This window comes from Heterodontus francisci, chromosome 1 (genome assembly GCF_036365525.1).
Source record: "Heterodontus francisci isolate sHetFra1 chromosome 1, sHetFra1.hap1, whole genome shotgun sequence".
NCBI classification, from domain to species: Eukaryota; Metazoa; Chordata; class Chondrichthyes; order Heterodontiformes; family Heterodontidae; genus Heterodontus; species Heterodontus francisci.
This window is the reverse complement of record NC_090371.1, coordinates 139,737,114-139,757,501: the sequence shown is the minus strand read 5'-3', so window position 1 is coordinate 139,757,501 and position 20,388 is coordinate 139,737,114. Positions and strand designations below refer to the sequence as shown.

At 43.2% G+C, this 20,388-nt stretch overlaps 1 protein-coding gene across 4 annotated transcripts in view; it reads left to right on the top strand.

The window, feature by feature from the left end:
• Positions 1 to 20,388, top strand: part of tbc1d1 (TBC1 (tre-2/USP6, BUB2, cdc16) domain family, member 1) — a 329,569-nt gene that overhangs the window by 174,432 nt on the left and 134,749 nt on the right. For all 4 annotated transcript variants that reach the window (XM_068036947.1, XM_068036966.1, XM_068036956.1 and 1 more), the window contains exons 9-10: positions 3,504 to 3,593; positions 8,944 to 9,206. In XM_068036947.1, coding sequence (XP_067893048.1) covers positions 3,504 to 3,593; positions 8,944 to 9,206 — 353 coding nt within the window. The remainder of the gene's footprint in view (positions 1 to 3,503; positions 3,594 to 8,943; positions 9,207 to 20,388) is intronic.

The window sequence follows — 20,388 nt, the reverse complement described above, 5'->3', positions numbered from 1 at the left end:
CAATATTGTATGGTATGATTTTGAAAAATGTGATTTCTGCTTTACCTTAGGCAAGTAAATATTGTAATTAATTTAAGTTAATGAGCATGAACCACCCGTGGGAGTGACTCTGGCACTAGTTGACTGACTGATCATTCTGGTGCAATGCGTTTCATCAGAAGCTTTTAAGTTAACTGTCACACTTCGTGTAATTATTGTCTCTGAAATTTGGAGGTTCTGCAAGATGCAAAAGCTTTCAACTCTAACTTCAATTTTCCCTCCCTTTTCCCTGTTTCCAGGTCTTCCTCTTACTGCCTTTGTTGGCTTCTATTGTCATGATTAAAAAATACAGTTTGGTGCACAATATGGATTTCTCTATTGCTGCCGTTCATCCATCTGCATGTGGCTGACAATAGGGGTTGTATTTATGGAGGGTCATAGTCATTTACGGCACAGAAGGAGGCCGTTCGGCCTATCGAGTCCATGCTGGCTCTCTACAGAGCTATCCAGTTAGTCCCACTCCCATGCCTGAACCCCGTAGCTCTGCTTGTTTATTTCCTTCAAGTGGCCATTCAATTTCCTTTTGAAGTCATTGATTGTGTCTGCTTCCACCATCTTGTGGACAGAGCTTTCCGGGTCATTATCACTCACTGAGTAAAAAAGTTCTTCACATTCCCCCTGCATCCCTTGCCCAAAACCTTCAATCTTTGTCCCCTATTCCTTGTACCATGAGTTAATGGGAACAGTTTTTCCTTGTCTAACTTATCTAAGCCTGTCATAATCTTGCACACCTCTATTAAATCTCCCCACAATCTCCTTTGCCCTAAGGAGAAAAACCCCAGCTTTACCAACCTAACCTTGTAACTTAAAATTCCCCATCCCTGCAACCATTCTGGGAAACCTCCTCTGCACCTTTTCAAGGACCCTCACATCCTTTCTAAAGTGTGGTGACCATAACTGGACGCAATACTCTAGTTGGGGCATAACCAGAGCTTGAAAAGGTTCAGCATAACTTCTCTGCTTTTATACTCTATGCCTTTATTTATGAAGCCCAAGATCCTGTATGTTTTGCTAACCACTCTCTCTCAATATAGCGCCACAGAAAAGTTACGACACAGAAGGAGGCCATTCAGCCCATTGTGTCTGTGCTGGCTGAAAAAACTAGCCACCCAATCAAAGATTGATACACATGTACCTCCAGGTCCCTCTGTTCCTGCACATTCTTTAGAACTATGCCATTAAGTATATATTGCTTCTCCCTATTCCTTCTGTCAGAATGCACCACTGCACACTTGTCAGTATTGAGCTCCATTTGCCACCTGTCTGCCCATTCTGGGAGCCGATCTATATCCTGTTACAGGTGGTTCATATCATCCTTACTGTTTGCCACTCCAAGTTTGGTGTCATCAGCAAATTTTGAAATTCTACTCTGTATTCCAAGATCTAAGTTATTTATATATAGCAGAAAATACAGTGGTCTTAGCACTGATGCTTGAGGAACACCACTGTCTGCCATCCTCCAGTCTGAGAAACTACTGTCATGCAGGCCCCCACCTGCCAAGAATGAGGCATATTAATTTCACCACATGGACATTAAATTTCAAATTGTTGCTGGGAAGAAGAGAAGGCCTGTGACGAGGTTGCCAGGCCCATGGTTGGAAAGCCATTTTTACATATTAACAGACAGTATTTGGAACAAAGGAGCTATCCCCTGCTCCAATACAATCCACAAACAGACGTGGTCAGACCAGTTAGTCATATGACTAACTGGTTGCAGAGTTTGAACTGAGAGTTTTAAATTGGAGAGACAGTGTTTGAATTGGCAGACAGCTCTTTGCTCCTAGACTGAAGAAGACCTCCTGCCTGTCTGCCTGTTCCCATCTCTTTCTCATGGAACTCCAAAAAATCCACTGAAGACCCATGAACACCACGAGAGAAAAGTCTCCTACAGTGAACAAGGTTGAAGAAGAATACTGGGCCCCAACGAAAAGAAAGATCTACCTACAAGTAAGGACTCTACAATGAGCTCGAAGACACATAACAAAGATTCTTCAGATATTGCCTCAAACTTTTCCACTTTATTTCTTCTCTTTTCTGTCCCTATCTACATGTGTATATCGTGTATGCATGCTAGCATAGGCGCGTTGTGTATCTGTAGGCATTAGCCAAATTAGAGTTTCAGTTTAATAAATTTCAATCTTTCTTCCTTAAACTTAAGAAAACCTGTGTATACTGGTTTCTTTACTTATAAATGGAAAGCAGTGAACAAGGTTTCACCAAGGGGGAGCTAAAAACAGTGTGTTTAAAATTTAAACCCTGTTGCAGTAAGACCAGGTGAAGGTTGAAAGGGAACCCTAGACCTATTTCTCACCTGGTTGTAAAACAACCATTTACCACAACTCACTGTTTTCTGTCCTTAAGCCAATTTTTTATCTGATTGGACACTGACACTCCTATTCCATGAAGCTCAATTTTGTTAACCAGCCTTTTATGTGGTACTTTGTCAAACGCTTTCTTAAAATCCACATAGATAACATCCACCACATTCCCTTCATCTGCCTTCTCTGCTAATTCATCAAAAAATTCAGTTAGATTAGTCAAGCATGATCTGCCTTTTACAAATCCATGCTGGCTTTCAGTTAACTCAGACCTCTCTCTAAGTGACTTTCCCCCCCCCACCCCCGATTATTGTTTCTAAAACCTTATCCACCACTGATAAACTAACTGGCCTGTAGTTGCTAGGACTGTCCTTACTCCGTTTCTTGAATAATGATGTCTCTTTTGCCTCTCTCCAATCCTCTGGCATCTTCCCTGTGTCCATGGAAGATTATGGCAAGCTATCTCCACCCTCACTTCCTGGTGCAACCTGGGATGTAAGCCATCCGGACCAGGTGATTTATTTACTCTAAGCATAGCTTGTCCTTTGTATTACTTCCTAAATTTTCCCTTGCTTTTTACTTCCTTTTCCCCACCACGCAACCACATTCATAGGGTGCTGTACTCTTGTTCAATACTCTGGCTCAACACTGGTAGGCATCACATCACATGGGAGTTAAAGTAGGTATTTGAACTCTGCCTGGAGTGGAGCATTCAATTTCCAAGGATGGTTACGGTTGTTACTTAATGCTGTCATTGATTTCTGGAAGTTACATGGGTAATAGTGATGTTTCCTAGATCCGGCTTGAAAGTCTCAAATATTGCCCCTCTTTAGCAACCCTTTTGAGAGGGGCTTTCCCATTTCCTGTAAGTGAGGAGGAGTTTGTTGCTACTGTTCAATCATGTCCTCTGATGGGATGGCCAGAATCAAGTGCTTGAATGGAGGGGTGTGAACCTATGTGCTGCTCCCAGGCATAGCACAATGGGCCCTCGGTGATCTCCACATACTGATAGCATGAATTGTTATTTTGAGCATTGCACAGAATTACAGATTTTATGAAGTTGTAAATAACCTGATGGAGATTGCTCCAGAGATTTGTAGACATGTAGAATGGCTGTTCTAATTGCTTTGCATTTCACCCTTGCAGGGAGGGTCTAGGCTCAAAAACCAAGCAAGTGCTGAAAGTACAGTGTCAGAAAAAACAACTTTAAGTCTGTCAAGTTCCAACCTATCCAAGGTGAGTTATCTGCCATAAATCTACACGAGGTGGGTTTGGGGTACTTGGCAGTTTATTTATTGCCATGCTGTGTGTTGCTCGCCATCATTGTGAAACATTGTCTAGAATGTAACACGATTTATACAGTAATTTTCCAGGAGGAATGCAATATATCTTGAGTTTTTAATAAAACTTATAGCAGAGCCCCTAATGAAGATAGTTTGACATCAATATTGGCACAGTGTAAACACAGCTGCATAATAATCACACAAAATAATGACTGCACTTAAAGTAAGTGCTTTGGTTAGCAATAGTCCTTGTACTGTAACAATTCACAGCATGTACTACCCACTGTCCACCCTTGTATACATTGAGAGATTGAAAACCCAGTCAGTTTTTGCTAAAACTAGTAGGTAAATTTATTTACAAGAGTTACTTATATTGCACAGAGCATCAACAACAACTTGCATTTATTAACGCAGCAAAGCACTTCAGAGAGATGTAAGAAAAATGGAAGCTTAGCCAAGGGAACAGAGATGGGGGAGGGGGTGGTGACCAAAAGTAGAAGGTATAAAACTGATAATCAATGCTTTAAAGTGTCTGAAATTATAGTCCTTTTCAGGATATATCTTTTAACCAAGACTATGAACCTTATTTGGATGGTCATCTCCCCTTGGAGTCTTGTCTCATCACCATCACGTGGTAACATATGGTTCAAACACGGGAGCTAAAAATGCCAACAGCCCTTTTTATTATTACGAACAGTAACATTTCAGTTCAACATAGTTCTTTCACACTTGTTAGGGAATTATGTTATTAATGCTTCCTTGACCTTATTCCCACTAAACTGTCAATGACCAAAGTTCCCTTCCTACCCCCATGTTCGCTAATATTGTTCATGTTTTCCCATCCTCGGGCCCTCTTCCCCTTCAAATCTGCTGTCACGATCCCCTCATCGTAAAACCCACCACTGACCCCTCAGTCCTTGCAAAATACTGTCCCATCTCCCACCTTCCTATCCTCTCCAAAGTCCTTGAACATGCTGTTGCCTCCCAAATTCATAGGAACATAGGAGAAGGAATAGGCCATTCAGCCCATCGAGCCTGCTCCGCCATTCAACACAATCATGGCTGATCATCCACTTCAATGCCTTTTTCTCACAGTATCCCCATATCCCTTTATTTCATTTGTGCCCTTCTTCCCTGCAACTCCATGTCTGGACCTCTCCAAACAGGTTTTTGCTCCGCCACAGCACTGAAACAGTCCTTTGAAATGTCACAAATGGAATCCTTAATGACTGTGACAATGGTAAACTGTCCCTCCTTGTCCTTCTCGACCTGTCTGCAGCCTTTGACACAGTTGACCATGCTATTCTCCTCCAACGCCTCTCCTCCTTAGTCTAGCTGGGTGGATCTGCCTTAGTCTGGTTCAGATCTTATCTGTCCAATTGTAGCCAGAGAATCACTTCCAGTGGCTCCTTTCCCACACCTACACAGCTATCTCAGGCGTCCCCAAGCAGCTAACCTTGGCCCCACCCTGTTTCTCGTCTTCATGCTGCCCCTTTGCAACATCATCCAAAACACAAATCGGATGCCACATGATGACAACCAGCTCTACTTCACCACCACTTCTCACTGCCCATCCACTCCCTCTGATTTGCCAGACTGCTTATCTGAAATGCACTACTGGATGAGCTGAAATTTTCTCCAACTAATTAATGGAAAGATCGGAGCCTTTGTCTTTAACCTCCACCATAAACTCCATTACCCTGCCATTGACTCCGTCCCTCCCACTGGCTACTGGCTGAGGCTGAACCTGATCTCACAAACTTGCCATTCTATGTAATCCTGAGATGACCTTCTGATCACACATCCGCTCCATCACAAAAAATAGCTTTTTCCATCTCTGTAAATTCACCCATCTTCTGACCCTGCCTCAGCTCATCTGCGACTGAAACCCTCATCCGAGCCTTTGCTACCTCTAGACTTTATTATTACAATGCTCACCTAGCCAGCCTCTCATTTTCTACCGTCCCTAAACTTGAGCTCATCCAAAATTCTGCTGCCGATATCCTAACTCACACCACGTCTGTTCATCTATCACTCCTGTGCTCGCTGGCCTAAGTTTGCTCCCAGTTAAGCAATACCTCAATTTAAAAATTCTCATCCTTGTTTTCAAATCTCCTTGACTTCCCAAGTTCAGCAATTGCCTGCAGCTCTGCGATCCATCGATATCTGCACTCCTGCAATTCTCACCTGTTTCACATCCCCATTTTAATCACTCCACCATTGGTAGCCATATCTTCAGCTGCCAAGGCTATATGCTTTAGAATTCCCTCCCTAAAACACTCCTGCATCTCGAGCTCTTTTTCCTTCTTTAAGACATTTCTTAAAACCTACCTCTTTGACCAAGATTTCAGTCATTTGTACTAAGGCCTGAATTTTACGCCCCCCTGGGTAGCATACTGGGAGGCAGGGGGAGGCCATGCCCATCACCTACCCGCCTCCGCTGCTATTTTTCCAGCAATGGGAGAGGTGGCAAATGCCTGTCTACCCTAAGCCAATTGAGGCCCTTAAGTGGCCAATTAATTGCTACTTAACTTACCAGTGTGTGACTGGCACTTCAGCATCTGAGGAGGCTGTCCAGTATTACCTGGCGGCCTCCTTGCGGGCTGGGAGGGTGGCCCGCCTGATTGGGTATTCTGTGCCCCACAGAGGGCCCCCCAGCAACACGGGCCACCCCCATTAAAACTAGCCCTCTACTCTGCTCTGCAACTCTCACCCACCTTACCAGAGCCCAGCCGACAAGCCCCGGCGAAGCCCAAACCCCATTTACCTTCTTGTAGGGTGACATCCATCATCCTCTTCTTGCTGGGTGCAGTCCCAGCAGCGGCCACTGTTCCCGGTGGTGCTGCTGGCCCTCTGATTGGCTGACAGCTCTTGGAGGCAGGACTTCCTGCCTCAGAGGGGTGGAAGTCCCAACCGAGGCCAATTAAGGGCCTGGGCCAGGCAAAATTGCAGCGTGGCTTCCAGGCCCGGCGGAGACAGACTGTCCCCTGGCTTTTTAGCTGGTGGGCAGGGCCACCACCGCAACATGGAATTCCAGCCAGTATCTCCTTATGTGGCTCATTGTCTGATAACACTCCTTTGAAGCTCCTTGGGCCATCTCACTGCATTAAAGGCACTATATAAATGCAAGTTGTTGTAATCAATTTTATCCTTCTGGTAGATCACATTCTAAACAATATTGGGCTTCTGATGAGTTGATGGCTTTTAATACTGACTTACATGTCAAATAACTTAGAATCAAAAGATGTTGCAGGTTCACTTGTATTAACATTATGAAAATCATAAGGGAATTGTAGGTGCAATTAACTTGTTAATGTGCCTCACTGAAAGCCACTTAGCCCAAAATCCAACTCTATCCCATTTTGTTTCACTTTCCGCTTACAATGACAGCGATTCTTTTCAGAAGGTAGCCAACAGTTCTGTTTTAAATTCACAATGTGTTGACTTATCAAAAATTTCACATGGAAAATATATAATTGAAATTTAGTGCTTTGAAGCAAGACAGGGATCTGCTTTGATCCTGCATTTTACTTTGTGGGCCTGTGTTACAATATTTTTAAAGTCTACTAAAATGTAAACTTTGCAGAGCTGTTAACTTTAATAATTAGAGTCAATATTTTTTAATGAGATTAGGATAATGATTGCCCTTGGGTTTTAGTTAAGTGTATTGGTGAAATATACCTATAGTGACACTCCTGTGGCATTGCCCATGGAAAGTCATAACAAAGCAGATTCTCCTCAGTACATTGATGCTTAGTATTGGTGTGGAGATCTGCAGCTTCAGGAGCTTATGAAACGGTGTCTAGTGGTATTGGCATACAGGTGTGGCAGTGGTAGGAACATCCTACAGAATAAATCTCTAATGAAAAACACACTCACAGAAAAGGCAAGAGAACTGAAACAAAAGAAGGGGAAACTGGTGAGCGGAATTTTTTTTGCAGAATTGCCATCATCCAGGAGGAAGGTTTGGAATGTTGACAGTGAGGGAGTTTGACTATTGCTGTTGAAGAGTCTAGTGTCTGGCGCTTATGAAGCTCCACCTTATGGTGGAAATGTATAGATGCAGGAGTGACTTTGTGTTACAGTAATGATGCCCAAATAAGGAGTATGTGACATAAATAGCAGATGTCATATATTGTTACATAATGTCCACTTGAACTTGGAAAAACACCAAACAGCATAAATATATACATTGTTTCCCCCCCAAAAATTTTTGTAGAAGTACATTACATAACAGTTCAAATTTAACATAATAAAGTGCAATACTGTTTCATTTCTTTCAACACAGTGTGCGACACTCTGAGGTGCCTCACTACACTTACAGGTTATGTTTGAAATATACATTTCATGTCAAACATACAGCCAGAGGGGTTTTACAAGGGTTTCAGCCCATTGGTATACTATGGCGGGAGGGCCTTAGACTGTGATCCTTCCCCATTGAGCCTTTGTAGCAGCTGCCCAAGTTTTAGTGTGTCCATCAGCACATAGTCCTGGACCTTGGAGTGTGTCAATCTGCAACACATAAATATGCATTGTGTCCTTTCAAGCATACGTTATCTGGTGGTAACAGTTTAAAAATGTGTAATGCTGGATTGAAGTGAAGACTGGTGGGTCCAAGTATATCATACTGCTTAGTGGTGGTTAATTTAAGGCGATGAGTTAAGGGCACAAGAATGTTCTGATTTTAATCAGTGCTTTATCCAAAAGTTTGAGATCGAAGTCCTTAGTGTGTTTTCGTCTTTGGCTTGCCTTATTTGCGAGAATTCTACAGTTTATTGCCATACCACGAGATGGTATGCCATCCAACAGCAACATTTTTCAGCCATTAACCTAACATTACTTTGCATGCCCCAATTAAACATGCAGCCAAGATTCCTTTCAATGAAAAATGAGAGAATGCAGTTTTATTTCTTTATTAGGAAGAGTTGTTTTCAGAAAATGCCTTTCTGTGGCTTTAAAATGTATGGTCTCTGATGATGCAGCTGTGTTAGCTAATCATTATTTATTTGGACAATAAGCATTTTCTTATTTTGCATTGGAGTTTTATTCCCACCTCCAGTAACAAGAGAGAAATGATGGTTGTGGAGAGTACAGAGCCCCAGACAAGTGCTGTCCTAGCTGGAGGCGGATATGTGGTTCAGAGGGGGCGCTAAGGGGAACTGAAAGAAAAAGTAATCAAAATCACTTGAAAAAGAAAAATATTTAAATGCATTTTTTTAAGTGAAAGAGGAGTGTGCCAAAGAAGAGGCTGCTGAATGATGGCCTTTTATTAATTGAAATTAATTACTGTTGTGTCCACACAGAATGCGTGTTTGGATGAAAGTGATGACCAGGCACCTTCTATTAGTCCTGTGAAGTCTCATGGTTCCACAGGAGATTTGTTCCAAGACCTAGATAACAGCATTGATTCAACTCAACCAGTATTTAGACGGCGAGCCAATACCTTCAGTTACATGCCTTCCAGTGTTGAACAGCCACAGCAGACGCTGGAGGAGACTCCATCCTTTCCTAAGCCAAAACTGATGAGGTATCACTCAGTGAGCACAGACACGCCACACAAACAAAAGTAAGATTTGGGTTACTTTACAGACAACATCCATATCTTTATAATCATTTCGTTTTGAGATCTTGTCTTTTATGAAAGTGACAATTCCAAACTAAAAGAGCTGTTTTTATTGTGTACATTAAGTTATCTGTTCATAAAGTGTATACTCTATGATGTACCAGCCTAAGCTATATTTTAAAACTGATTGAACAAAATCTTGAAATCTTCTCAAAGTATTTTATTTCCGTTTCCGCTGCAAGGCTCCTTGCCTCCAACTGGAACCTTCAGTGAAGATGGACAGAGTGAGCTGTTCAGTTCCTGGCTTTCTGTAGGTCTACCTCCAGTTCTGCAGCACACTTTGAGGGATATGATGGGCAATTCACGTGTGCCTTAAACAAACTTAGGCCTATTAAAAGCTGACTGTCATGAGGCATCAACACTCATTGAAGTAAACATTTTTGAGATAGTAATGTGCTTTTTAAAAAAAAAAAATCTGAGGTTTAGTTTTTTTGTGACAAACTCTCTGTTGAAGGCAGTAGGAATAACTAAACAAATGCATGAATGATGTGCTGTGTGACTTTGGCTTTGGTGGCTGATCCTTGCTAACCTTTGTGATCTTTATTTGCCAAATATTTGGTATAGTTGATCATACACTCCTCTGTTGTCCAGTTCTGTGCAATTGTCCTTGTGTGGTTCCATTCCTACCTACCTGAACACAGCCAGTGCATTTCTAGCAATGACTTCTCTTCCTTTCCTTGTCCTGTCAACTCAAGAGGCCTGCAGGGATCTGTCCTTTGTCCCCCAACTTGGCCTTCTCCTTTCTTCAATGCCGATATATGCTTTCATATGTATGTTGTCGGCCAGCATGTCCAACAATTCTTGCATGAGTTAAAACTTCCGACAGCTGAACTTTTTTTTAATTCATTCGTGGGATGTGGGTGTCACTGGCCAGGCCAGCATTTATTGCCCGTCCCTAATTGCCCTTGAGAAGGTGGTGGTGAGCTGCCTTCTTGAACTGCTGCAGTCCATGTGGGATAGGGACACCCACAGTCCTGTTAGGAAGGGAGTTCCAGGATTTTGACCCAGTGACAGTGAAGCAATGGCGATATAGTTCCAAGTCAGGATGGTGTGTGGCTTGGAGGGGAACTTGCAGGTCATGGTGCTCTGGTGCATTTGCTGTCCTTGTCCTTCAGGTTGGTAGAGATCGCGGGTTTGGGAGGTGCTGTCTAAGGAGCCTTGGTGCGTTGCTGCAGTGCATCTTGTAGATGTTACACGCTGTTGCCACTGTGCATCGGTGGTGGAGGGAGTGAATGTTTGTGAATGGGGTGCCAATCAAGTGGGCTGCTTTGTCCTGGATGGTGTCGAGCTTCTTGAGTGTTGTTGGAGCTGCTCCCATCCAGGCAAGTGAAGAGTATTCCATCACACTCCTGACTTGTGCCTTGTAGATGGTGGACAGGCTTTGGGGAGTCAGGAAGTGAGTTACTCGCCTCAGGATTCCTAGCCTCTGACCTGCTCTTGTAGCCACGGTATTTATGTGGCTACTCCAGTTCAGTTTCTGGTCAATGGTAACCCCTAGGTTGTTGATAGTAGGGGATTCAGCGATTGTAATGCCATTGAATGTCAAGGGGAGATGATTAGATTCTCTCTTGTTGGAGATGGTCATGCCTGGCACTTGTGTGGAGCGAATGTTACTTGCCCCTTATCAGACTAAGCCTGGATATTGTCCAGCTCTTACTGCATTTCTACACGGACTGCTTCAATATCTGAGGAGTCACGAATGGTGCTGAACATTGTGCAATCATCAGCGAACATCCCCACTTCTGACCTTATGATTGAAGGAAGGTCATTGATGAAGCAGCTGAAGATGGTTGGGCCTCGGAAACTACCCTGAGGAACTCCTGCAGTGAGGTCCCAGAGCTGAGATAATTGACATCCAACAACCACAACCATCTTCCTTTGTGCTAGGTATGGCTCCAACCAGCGGAGAGTTTTCCCCCTGATTCCCATTGACTTCAGTTTTGCTAGGGCTCCTTGATGCCATACTCGGTCAAATGCTGCCTTGATATCAAGGGCAGTCACTCTCACCTCACCTCTTGAATTCAGCTTTTTTGACAATGTTTGAACCAAGGCTGTAATGAGGTCAGGAGCTGAGTGGCTCTGGAGGAACCCAAACTGAGCGTCACTGAGCAGGTTATTGCTAAACAAGTGCCGCTTGATGGCACCGTTGATGACACCTTCCATCACTTTACCGATTGAGAGTAGACTGATGGGGGGTTAATTGGCCGGGTTGGACTTGTCCAGCTTTTTGTGTACAGGACGAACCTGGGCAATTTTCCACATTGCCAGGTAGATGCCAGTTTTGTAGTCATACTGCAACAGCCTGGCTAGGGGTGTGGCAGGTTCCAGAGCACAGGCCTTCAGTACGATTGGCAGAATATTGTCAGGGCCCATAGCTTTTGCAGTATCCAGTGCCTTCAGTCATTTCTTGATATCATGCGGAGTGAATCGAATTGGCTGAAGTCTGGCATCTGTGATGCTGGGAACTTCAGGAGGAGGCAGAAATGGATCATCCACTCGGCACTTCTGGATGAAGATTGTTGCAAATGCATCAGCCTTATCTTTCGCATTGATGTGCTGGGCTCCCCCATCATTGAGGATGGGGATATTTGTGGAGCCACCTCCTCCAGCTAGTTATAAAAACAAGAAATGCTGGAAATACTCAACAGGTCTGGCATCATCTGTGGAGAGAGAAGCAGAGTTAACGTTTCAGGTCTGTGACCTTTCATCAGAACTTGATGAACCCCTCTGATGAAGGGTCACTGACCGAAACATTAACTCTGCTTCTTTCTTCACAGATGCTGCCAGACTTGCTGAGTATTTCCAGCATTTAGAGTCATAGAGTTTCACAGCACAGAAACAGGCCCTTCGGCCCAACGTGTCTGCGCCAACCATCAAGCACCTGTCCAAAACTAATACCACTTCCCAACACTTGGTTCGTAGCCTTGCTGGCATTTCAAGTGCTTATCTAAATGTCATGAGTGTTCCTCCCTCTACCACCCCTTCAGGCAGTGTGTTTCAGATTCCAGCCACCCTCTGGGTGAAAAGTTTTTCCTCAACTCCCCTCTAAACCTCCTGCCCCTTACCTTAAATCTATGCCCCCTAGTTATTGACCTCTCTGCTAAGGGAAAAAAGTTTCTTCCTATCTATACTATCAATGCCCCTAATAATTTTATATATCTCAATCAGGTCCGCCATTAGCCTTCTTCGCTTCAAGGAAAACAACCCCAACCGATCCAGTCTCTCTTCATAGCTGAAATGCTCCAGCCCAGGCAACAGCCTGGTGAATCTCCTCTGCACCCTCTCCATTGCAATTACATCCTTCCTGTAGTGTGGTGACCAGAACTGTATGCAGTACTCCAGCTGCGGCCTAGTTTATATTTCAGGTTTCCAGCATCTGCAGTATTTTGCGTTTATTATTATCCTCCTGTTAGTTGTTTAATTGTCCACCACCATTCATGGCTGGATGCGGCAGGACTGCGGAGCTTAGATCTGATCCGTTGGTTATGGGATCGCTTAGCTCGGTCTATCGCACGCTGCTTACACAGTTTGGCACGCAAGTAGTCCTGGGTTGTAGCTTCACCAGGTTGACACCTTATTTGGAGGTATGTCTGGTGCTGCTCCTGGCATGCCCTCCTGCACTCTTCATTGAACCAGGGTTGGTCTCCTGGCTTGATGGTAACGATAGAGTGGGGAATATGCCAGGCCATGAAGCTACAGGTTGTGGTTGAGTACAATTCTGCTGCTGCTGATGGCCCACAGCGCCTCTTGGATGCCCAGTTTTGCATTGCTAGATCTGTTCTAAATCTATTCCATTTAGCACGGTGTTAGTGCCACACAACACGATGGAGGGTATCCTCTATGTGAAGGCGGGACTTCATCTCCATAAGATGTGCAGTGGTCACTCCTACCAATACTGTCATGGACAGATACAGATGCATCTGCAGCAGGCAGATTGGTGAGGACGAGGTCAAGTATGTTTTTCCCTCTTGTTGGTTCCCTCATCACCTGCCGCAGACCCAGTCTAGCAGCTATGTCCTTTAGGGCTCAGTCAGTATTGGTGCTATCGAGCCACTCTTGGTGATGGACATTGAAGTCCCCCACCTAGAGTATATTCTGCTCCCTTGCCACCCTCAGTGCTTTCTCCAAGTCGTCTTCAACATGGAGGAGTACTGACTCATCAGCTGAGGGAGGGCGGTAAGTGGTAATCAGCAGCAGGTTTCCTTGCCCATGTTTGACCTGATGCCATGAGACTTCATGGGGTCTGGAGTCGACTTTGAGGACTCCCAGGGCAACTCCCTCCCTACTGTATACCACTGTGCCACCACCTCTGGTGGGTCTGTCCTGCCGGTGGGACAGGGCATACCCGGGGATGGTGACGACAGTGTCTGGGACATTGTCTGTAAGGTATGATTCTGTGCGTATGACTATTTCAGGCTGTTGCTTGACTAGTCTGTGGGACAGCTCTCCCAACTTTGGCACAAGCCCCCAGATGTTAGTAAGGAGGACTTTGCAGGGTTGATAGGGATGGTTTGCTGTTGTTGTTTCCGGTGCCTAGGTTCCGGTTTCATTCTGTTTTATTGACTTCGTAGCACTTAGATACAACTGAGTGGCTTGCTAGGCCATTTCAGAGGGCATTTAAGAGTCAACCACATTGCTGTGGGTCTGGAGTCACATGTAGGCCAGACCAGGTAAGGACAGCAGATTTCCTTCCCTGAAGGATATTAGTGAACATCAAGGAAGACAGAAGTTTTCACTCTTCGCCATTAGTTCTACTGCCTTGACAGTGATTTCAATGGCTGCCCCCCCCCCCCCCCCGACTTTCACATTCAACTTCAACAAGAGAATGCACAACTTTGACATCCTGCTTGATCCTGAGCTGATCTTCAAGCCCTGTATCCTCTCCAGCACCAAGACTACTTACCTCTGCCTCTACAACATTGCTCGCCTCTACCTTAACTCCACTGCTGCTGAAGCTCTAATCCATACTTTTATCACATTCAGACTGGATAATTATAAGGTCATTTTTGCTATTTTTTTCTTCATCCATCCTTCATAACCTCCAATGTTCCAAAGTGCAATTATCCGTATGCTGTCCTGCACTCAGCACCACTCATCCTACACTTTCATCCTAGAACCTACACTGACCCCCTTTTCCTGTTTATCCCTCCATCCCGCTGTTAGTTGCAGAGCTTTCAGCAACCTACATGCTTATGTTTTGCTGCTCCCTCCCCAAACCCCTCCAACTCTCCACATTTTTCTCCTTTTATAAAAATAAATCTTTAGCTCAAGGCTTCAAACCCTTCTGAACCTGCCCCTTGGCTTAGCATTCCATTCCTCTTACCATTAAACTGTTGCATGCCTTGGGATGCTTTGTGTGCTAAAGTCACTATATAAATGTATATTGTTGATGGAGAAGGAATGTTAACATGCACTTGAATTGGAATGAAATTAGGATCCATGGCACACTTAACTGTATTTAATACAGTGGTAGAGAGGCCATCATACAGTGCCTGGATGGAACTGGCTGCAGTTATAGTTAGAGTTTGGAATATTGAGCAGTGATATGAAATGTACATTTCTAATGAAATCCCCTTTAGTATCCATCTAAAAATCTAGCGGTGAAATAGACTTGTGGGTCAGTTAGTAGAACATTGAATTTCAGAGCAGCCTCTGGTTCCCACTCCAGTTTGGTGAGATGTTAAGCAGGGATGAAGGATTCTGTTTGAGAGGAGGGGAAAACAGCTTACCCAGCAGCGGATTTTATATTGTTTCTCCTGATGGCTGTGGAGAAAAATGTAGCCTGGACTCTCTTCCTTGTGACTGAAGTCGGAGAGTTTGGAGAGCAGACTATTGCGAAGGGATAAAGTAAATGTTAAAAGCTTCTATCGAGTAATTTTTGTGGGCTGGTTTCAGTTTTACTCCGACTAATCTTTTTAAAGCCACCACAGCTCTTTTATTTATCAACACTCTTGTTTCCTCCTTCCCATTTCCATCTTAATGTCATGTTGCGGGGCAGGACAGCTCAGTGGGGCACCCAGGCTACACAATGACCTGGCTTGGAAAATAGGCTGCTGTCATCCAATAAAAGCTGCAGCATAATAGGAACCTGCCAGATGGCAAGGGGGAGCTGAGAGGAGGATAGAATCTTACTAGTTACATGTATCCCTTACACATCAAATTCAATTGTGCAGGCTCAGGGCACCTCTGGTACTCTGCATCTGTTATGGGATTAGTACAGCCAAATTTCTAGGCCAAGCCATTTGTGCAGCCTCCATTGTATTAGCAAAGAGCTCTTGTATCTGTTAGCAAACTGTTAATGAATGTTTCTTAATTAGCACTTTGGTCCACTTTCTTCTTATTTTGAGAACATTTCCAGAACTGCAAAGATTCTACAACATCTACATTACTGCTTGTTAAACATTTTAAAGACAATGTAAGTTTTATTTTCTGATTCTGGCCACTTGTCTTTGTCTCTTCTGTTTGCTGGACACGTAGCCTGACCGTATCAAATGGTAACACTAACGGCAAATCGCCACAATCCAGGTTGCACAGGTCTGTAGATCACCTGCGGTCTTCTACCTCCACTCCAATTTTTTTTAAGTATTTGAAGACTAGCTCCGGTGGAAGGGATGGTGGGCTGATGTTGAAAAGAAGGTGAGGCAATTTCTTCCCAGATATGGAGGCATGACTGAATGATGCTTTGTCTGCTGTGTCATCATGTGATGGTGTGGTTTGCTTTGCCACATGCATGATATGATGGTGTGTTCCACCTAATCACTGTAGTATCCAAACTATTAGCTGGCGTAATAAAAACTGAAAGTGCTGGAAATACTCAAAATGTCCGGCAACACCTGTGGAGAGAGAAGCAGAGTTAACGTTTCAGGTCTGTGACCTTTCATCAGAACTGATGAACATGATAAAATGTCACAGAGCTGAAACATTAACTCTGCTTCTCTCTCCACTGATGCTGCATGACCTCCTGAATATTTCCAGAATTTTCTGTTTTTATCTCAGATTTCCAGCATCTGCAGTATTTTGCTTTTAAATTAACTGATGTACACATACTAGGCTTGCATGGGCATTTAGGGCAGTAATGGAGTAAACATGAAGTGCTTATTTATGATGCTGATGAATATGGGCTGAGAGATTATTGAATAAAAGCTGGAGGTTTTATTTTTAAACATCTTAGCATACAGCACAAAACCCCCATAGAATGTTGCTTCTGTCTGTAATCTTGGATCATTACAAATATAGTTTCTCTGTGACTGAGTCTTTTTCTAACAGTTTGTCCACTGACACCCCCCACCACCCCCCTTTCTGTTTGCTGAATCTGCGCAGGTGACAAGATAAGTTGTCTGTCACAGTCCATTTTAGCAAATTGTGGGGTGCTGTAACTTTCCTATACAGGCTGGCAGTTGGTGATTACCACTATAGACTCAGAGAATTTAGGCCCCTATATTTTCTTGCACTCGAGTTTTGAATCCAGCCCAGACTGGTGAGATGCTATGCTCTCTGTTATCTTTGTGTTCTATTTCAAAGGTATTTGGACAGTCTCAATCTCATTTCAGGCTCAGCCTCTAAGAAGAGAGCCAGAGCAGAAAATTAGGCACAACTAGGTACAAACTGATGCAAGTGATAAGTTCAGTCAGGCTATAAGGATGGTTAGTGCTGTAAGTGAAAAGTTTAATAGGTATACGCTTGAGGTTGGAGTTGAGACACGTGGTTAAGACAGAGGAAGCTTTGCTGTACCTGACCTGGGATTGCTTGATGTTAACACTGGGTGCTCTAATGTGGTATTTCTCCCTTAAGCACAAAAAATACTGTCTGAGAAAACACAACATGAAACTTCTGCTCTGATTCAGTATTCTCTCCAGTTGGCCAATGCTCCATGTTGTTTCATTACAATATTGCTGAGATTAGGAGCTTGGCGGTGTGGGGATCAAGTCTGTGCCTGCCAGTTTTGCTACTACCTTTATTGTCCCTTCACACCATCTGTTTGACGTGTATTGAAATGATGAGATTGTGTCTTTTTGCAGATGTTTGTTTTCAGTAGTATGTTTCATTTAATCATTAGCCCATGAACAGGATGGATGAAACTGGATTCAATTTTTTTTAAACTTAAGTTTCTAATGGAAAAACATAAACCACATGTTCGAACCATTTGGGAGCAGTTTCTTTGCTTCAAGTTTCTGAGGCATTTGATTGCAAAATCCCAGTTTCAGTGGATTCTGTAATAATCATTGAAATATCAATCAAATGAAATTAATTGCCAGTTATCAACTGACAGAAACATGGGCTAAAACTAATATTGTCGAAGCACCATTACTTGAACATCTACAGGAAAAGTGTTGGTGTCTTTTGGAAGTTTTGCGATTGTTTGAAGTGCAGTTGAATAGTACAGGCATATTACATATCCAGTAATGGAATTTACTCCTCCTACCTCTAAATTCCATATGTGCAGCCTCAATTTCAAATGATATGCATTCCGAAATAACTGGATTGAGTGATGCTTAAACTGCTCATTTTGGGAGATTAGATATGAAAAGCAGTCGAACTGCTTTGTGGAGAAATGTTCTCTATCCTTTCCATTTGTCTATCTAATGACAGTTCTTAAGATTTAGTTTACTGAAACATTTTTATCTCTGTGTTTAAGTACCCATGAGGAGTTTCTTGTTTTGTTCCAACTTGTCTTCATCAAAGTCTGGAACACTGATGTAGAAGAAAGTCACTGCTGTGCTTTCCTGTCTCTGTCCTTCTCTGTTTGCATGTTCCTGATTGTCAATGATCTTTACTTGCATGAACCTGAACTCTAGTGTATACTTCAGAACATCCCTTTAAAAAAAAAAGTAGCTTCATATTGTTCTAACCTTTGAGAAATAGCCAACTTTCTAAAATCCTTGAGATAATACAATACATTTTGATTCGGTCCTATGTTTAAATTGTGCTTGATATGTCAGGAAAATGAAATTAGCCCGAGAACTTTAGAAGCTTCACAGGCTCAAAGTAACTGGCTTTCAATTACGACCTGGGTCCCAAAAATTCAGAGGGGAAAAGCATCCCGCTGTAACGGATGCAGCCGCTTGGGACCTCTGCTGCTGCCCCCGCCTACGTTCATAAGGTCAGCAGGAAGTTCCCTAATTATGATGCCAATGGTGCAAGCCAGAGCAATAGGAGTTTATCTGGCCACTTATCATTTGCAGATGTGGGTGGGCCAGAGGTTGTTGTGTTCTCTCTTTTGCCCCTTCCTTCCCAGCAAAACATTGAGGCTGGCCCAGGGTCACTTTTTGTAAAAGGGGAAGCATTGAAGTTTTTCTTAAAATAAAATGGCGCTCACTTCCAGGCCTCATTGCCTGGCTGTACCCCAGTTGAATCCTATCACTACCAGTGGTCAAGGAGGTATACCTGGTCTCACCAGGTCCATTTGGACCGACCACACCCCAGGGCCTGAGAAAACACAACATAGCGAGTCCGCAATGGCCATGTTTGGAATGGGCAGAAGCTGTCCCTCCAATAGGTCATTGTCGGATACGCCATGCAAGATTGGCACCTGCTGGAATGGCCATGGAGTTTGGAGGCCCCGATGCTTAGTAATGAACCACAAGCCAGACAATCACTGATTCTTGCATATTGTGCTCGATTTTTAATTGATTCCATCTTGTTATTCTGGGTCATCTTTCCGAATACGCACCCCTCCCCATAACATATATTACTTTTGCCAGGATTCTGTCTGGCACCTTGTCCCTACACCAGTCAAACTAATAACTTATAAGTGTGCAGCAGTCTTCGTTGCTCGTCATTTATTCCTTGTGAGGAATGCTTGGCTTATGTTCAGCAACTCCCTAATGGTCTAGTTGATATGGACTGACAGTACTGCCTAAATGATGTCAATCTATGGACACCTAGTGCTGAAGTGCATGTAACACTAAGTGAGGATGGATATTTAATCTTTGGCTTCAGATGGTTAGAAATTTGTGTGGAAAGAGGATTTCACTGGGTCTGTTATCCAAACTGAGAAACACTCTTTTTTGATTTTGGACCAACAGCATTTCAATAACCCTTTTCTTTTTCAATGCAGAAATGATTTTATTTTTGGATTTTGGACAAGCAAAAAATTGATAACCAGTTAACACTGAGCTTCAATTATACCCCTTATCAGCAAACAATTTTCTGTATAATATTTTGTTAAGGGATGTCTCTGTAAATCTTCTGATGCTGAACCCTTTTGAAAACTGATCTGTAGTAAACTGTTCTCTAGTAAACCTGTTTGTTTTCAAAACCGCTGTCAGTGCTTCTCAGCTTAGCGGCCTACGAGCAAGGCTTCCATCTTCAACCTCTACTCCAAACTTTCTAAAATTTCTGGTTCCTGTAGCTCTCAACCACAGCACCAAAAGGTAGGAATCATGTATCGATAGCTTTCTTCACTTTTGTGGCTTAATTTATAACCTAATAAACTGCAATTTTTGCAGTTTATACTTTAAAAGTATTTTGTAAATGTGGTATTTTATGGGGTTCTAATTAATTATCGTGGAGCTTTTTTTTAATCCATTCATTCTTGGGATGTGAGCATTGCTGGCAAGGCTGGCATTTATTGCCCATCCATACTTGTGCTTGGGAAGGTGGTGCTGGGCTGCCTTCACCTTTTTGAATTGCTGTAGTTTGATACCACTGAGTGCAGTTATTGTGGGACTGGTCATATCTTAGCTAGAGGTTAGGGACAGCAGCTTTCTTTCACTAAAGGATATTTGTAACCCAGTTGGGATTTTACAACAATCCAACAGCTTCATGGTTATTTTTACTGATATCAGCTTTTTATTTCCATTATTTTTATTAAACTGCTATGGTGGGTGTTGAACTCATGCTCTCTGAATTATTAGTCCAGGTTTCTGGATTACTAGTCTAGTAATTTAACCACTAAGCTACCAAACCCATTGCTGGACTGTGACTTTCCACAAACTCTGTTCAACACTCAATTGTTCAGATTCCCCAGAGTGAATTATTTAAAACCAGCAGTATTAAGCGATTTCCTATTTCTGACTCTCCATTTGTAAAATGATTCCAATGAAAGACAAAATCCTCTCACTTCATCCTTCTATCGGAAAGGGGGCACAGATTCGAGTTCACAAGGTAACTTCCTCAACACAGA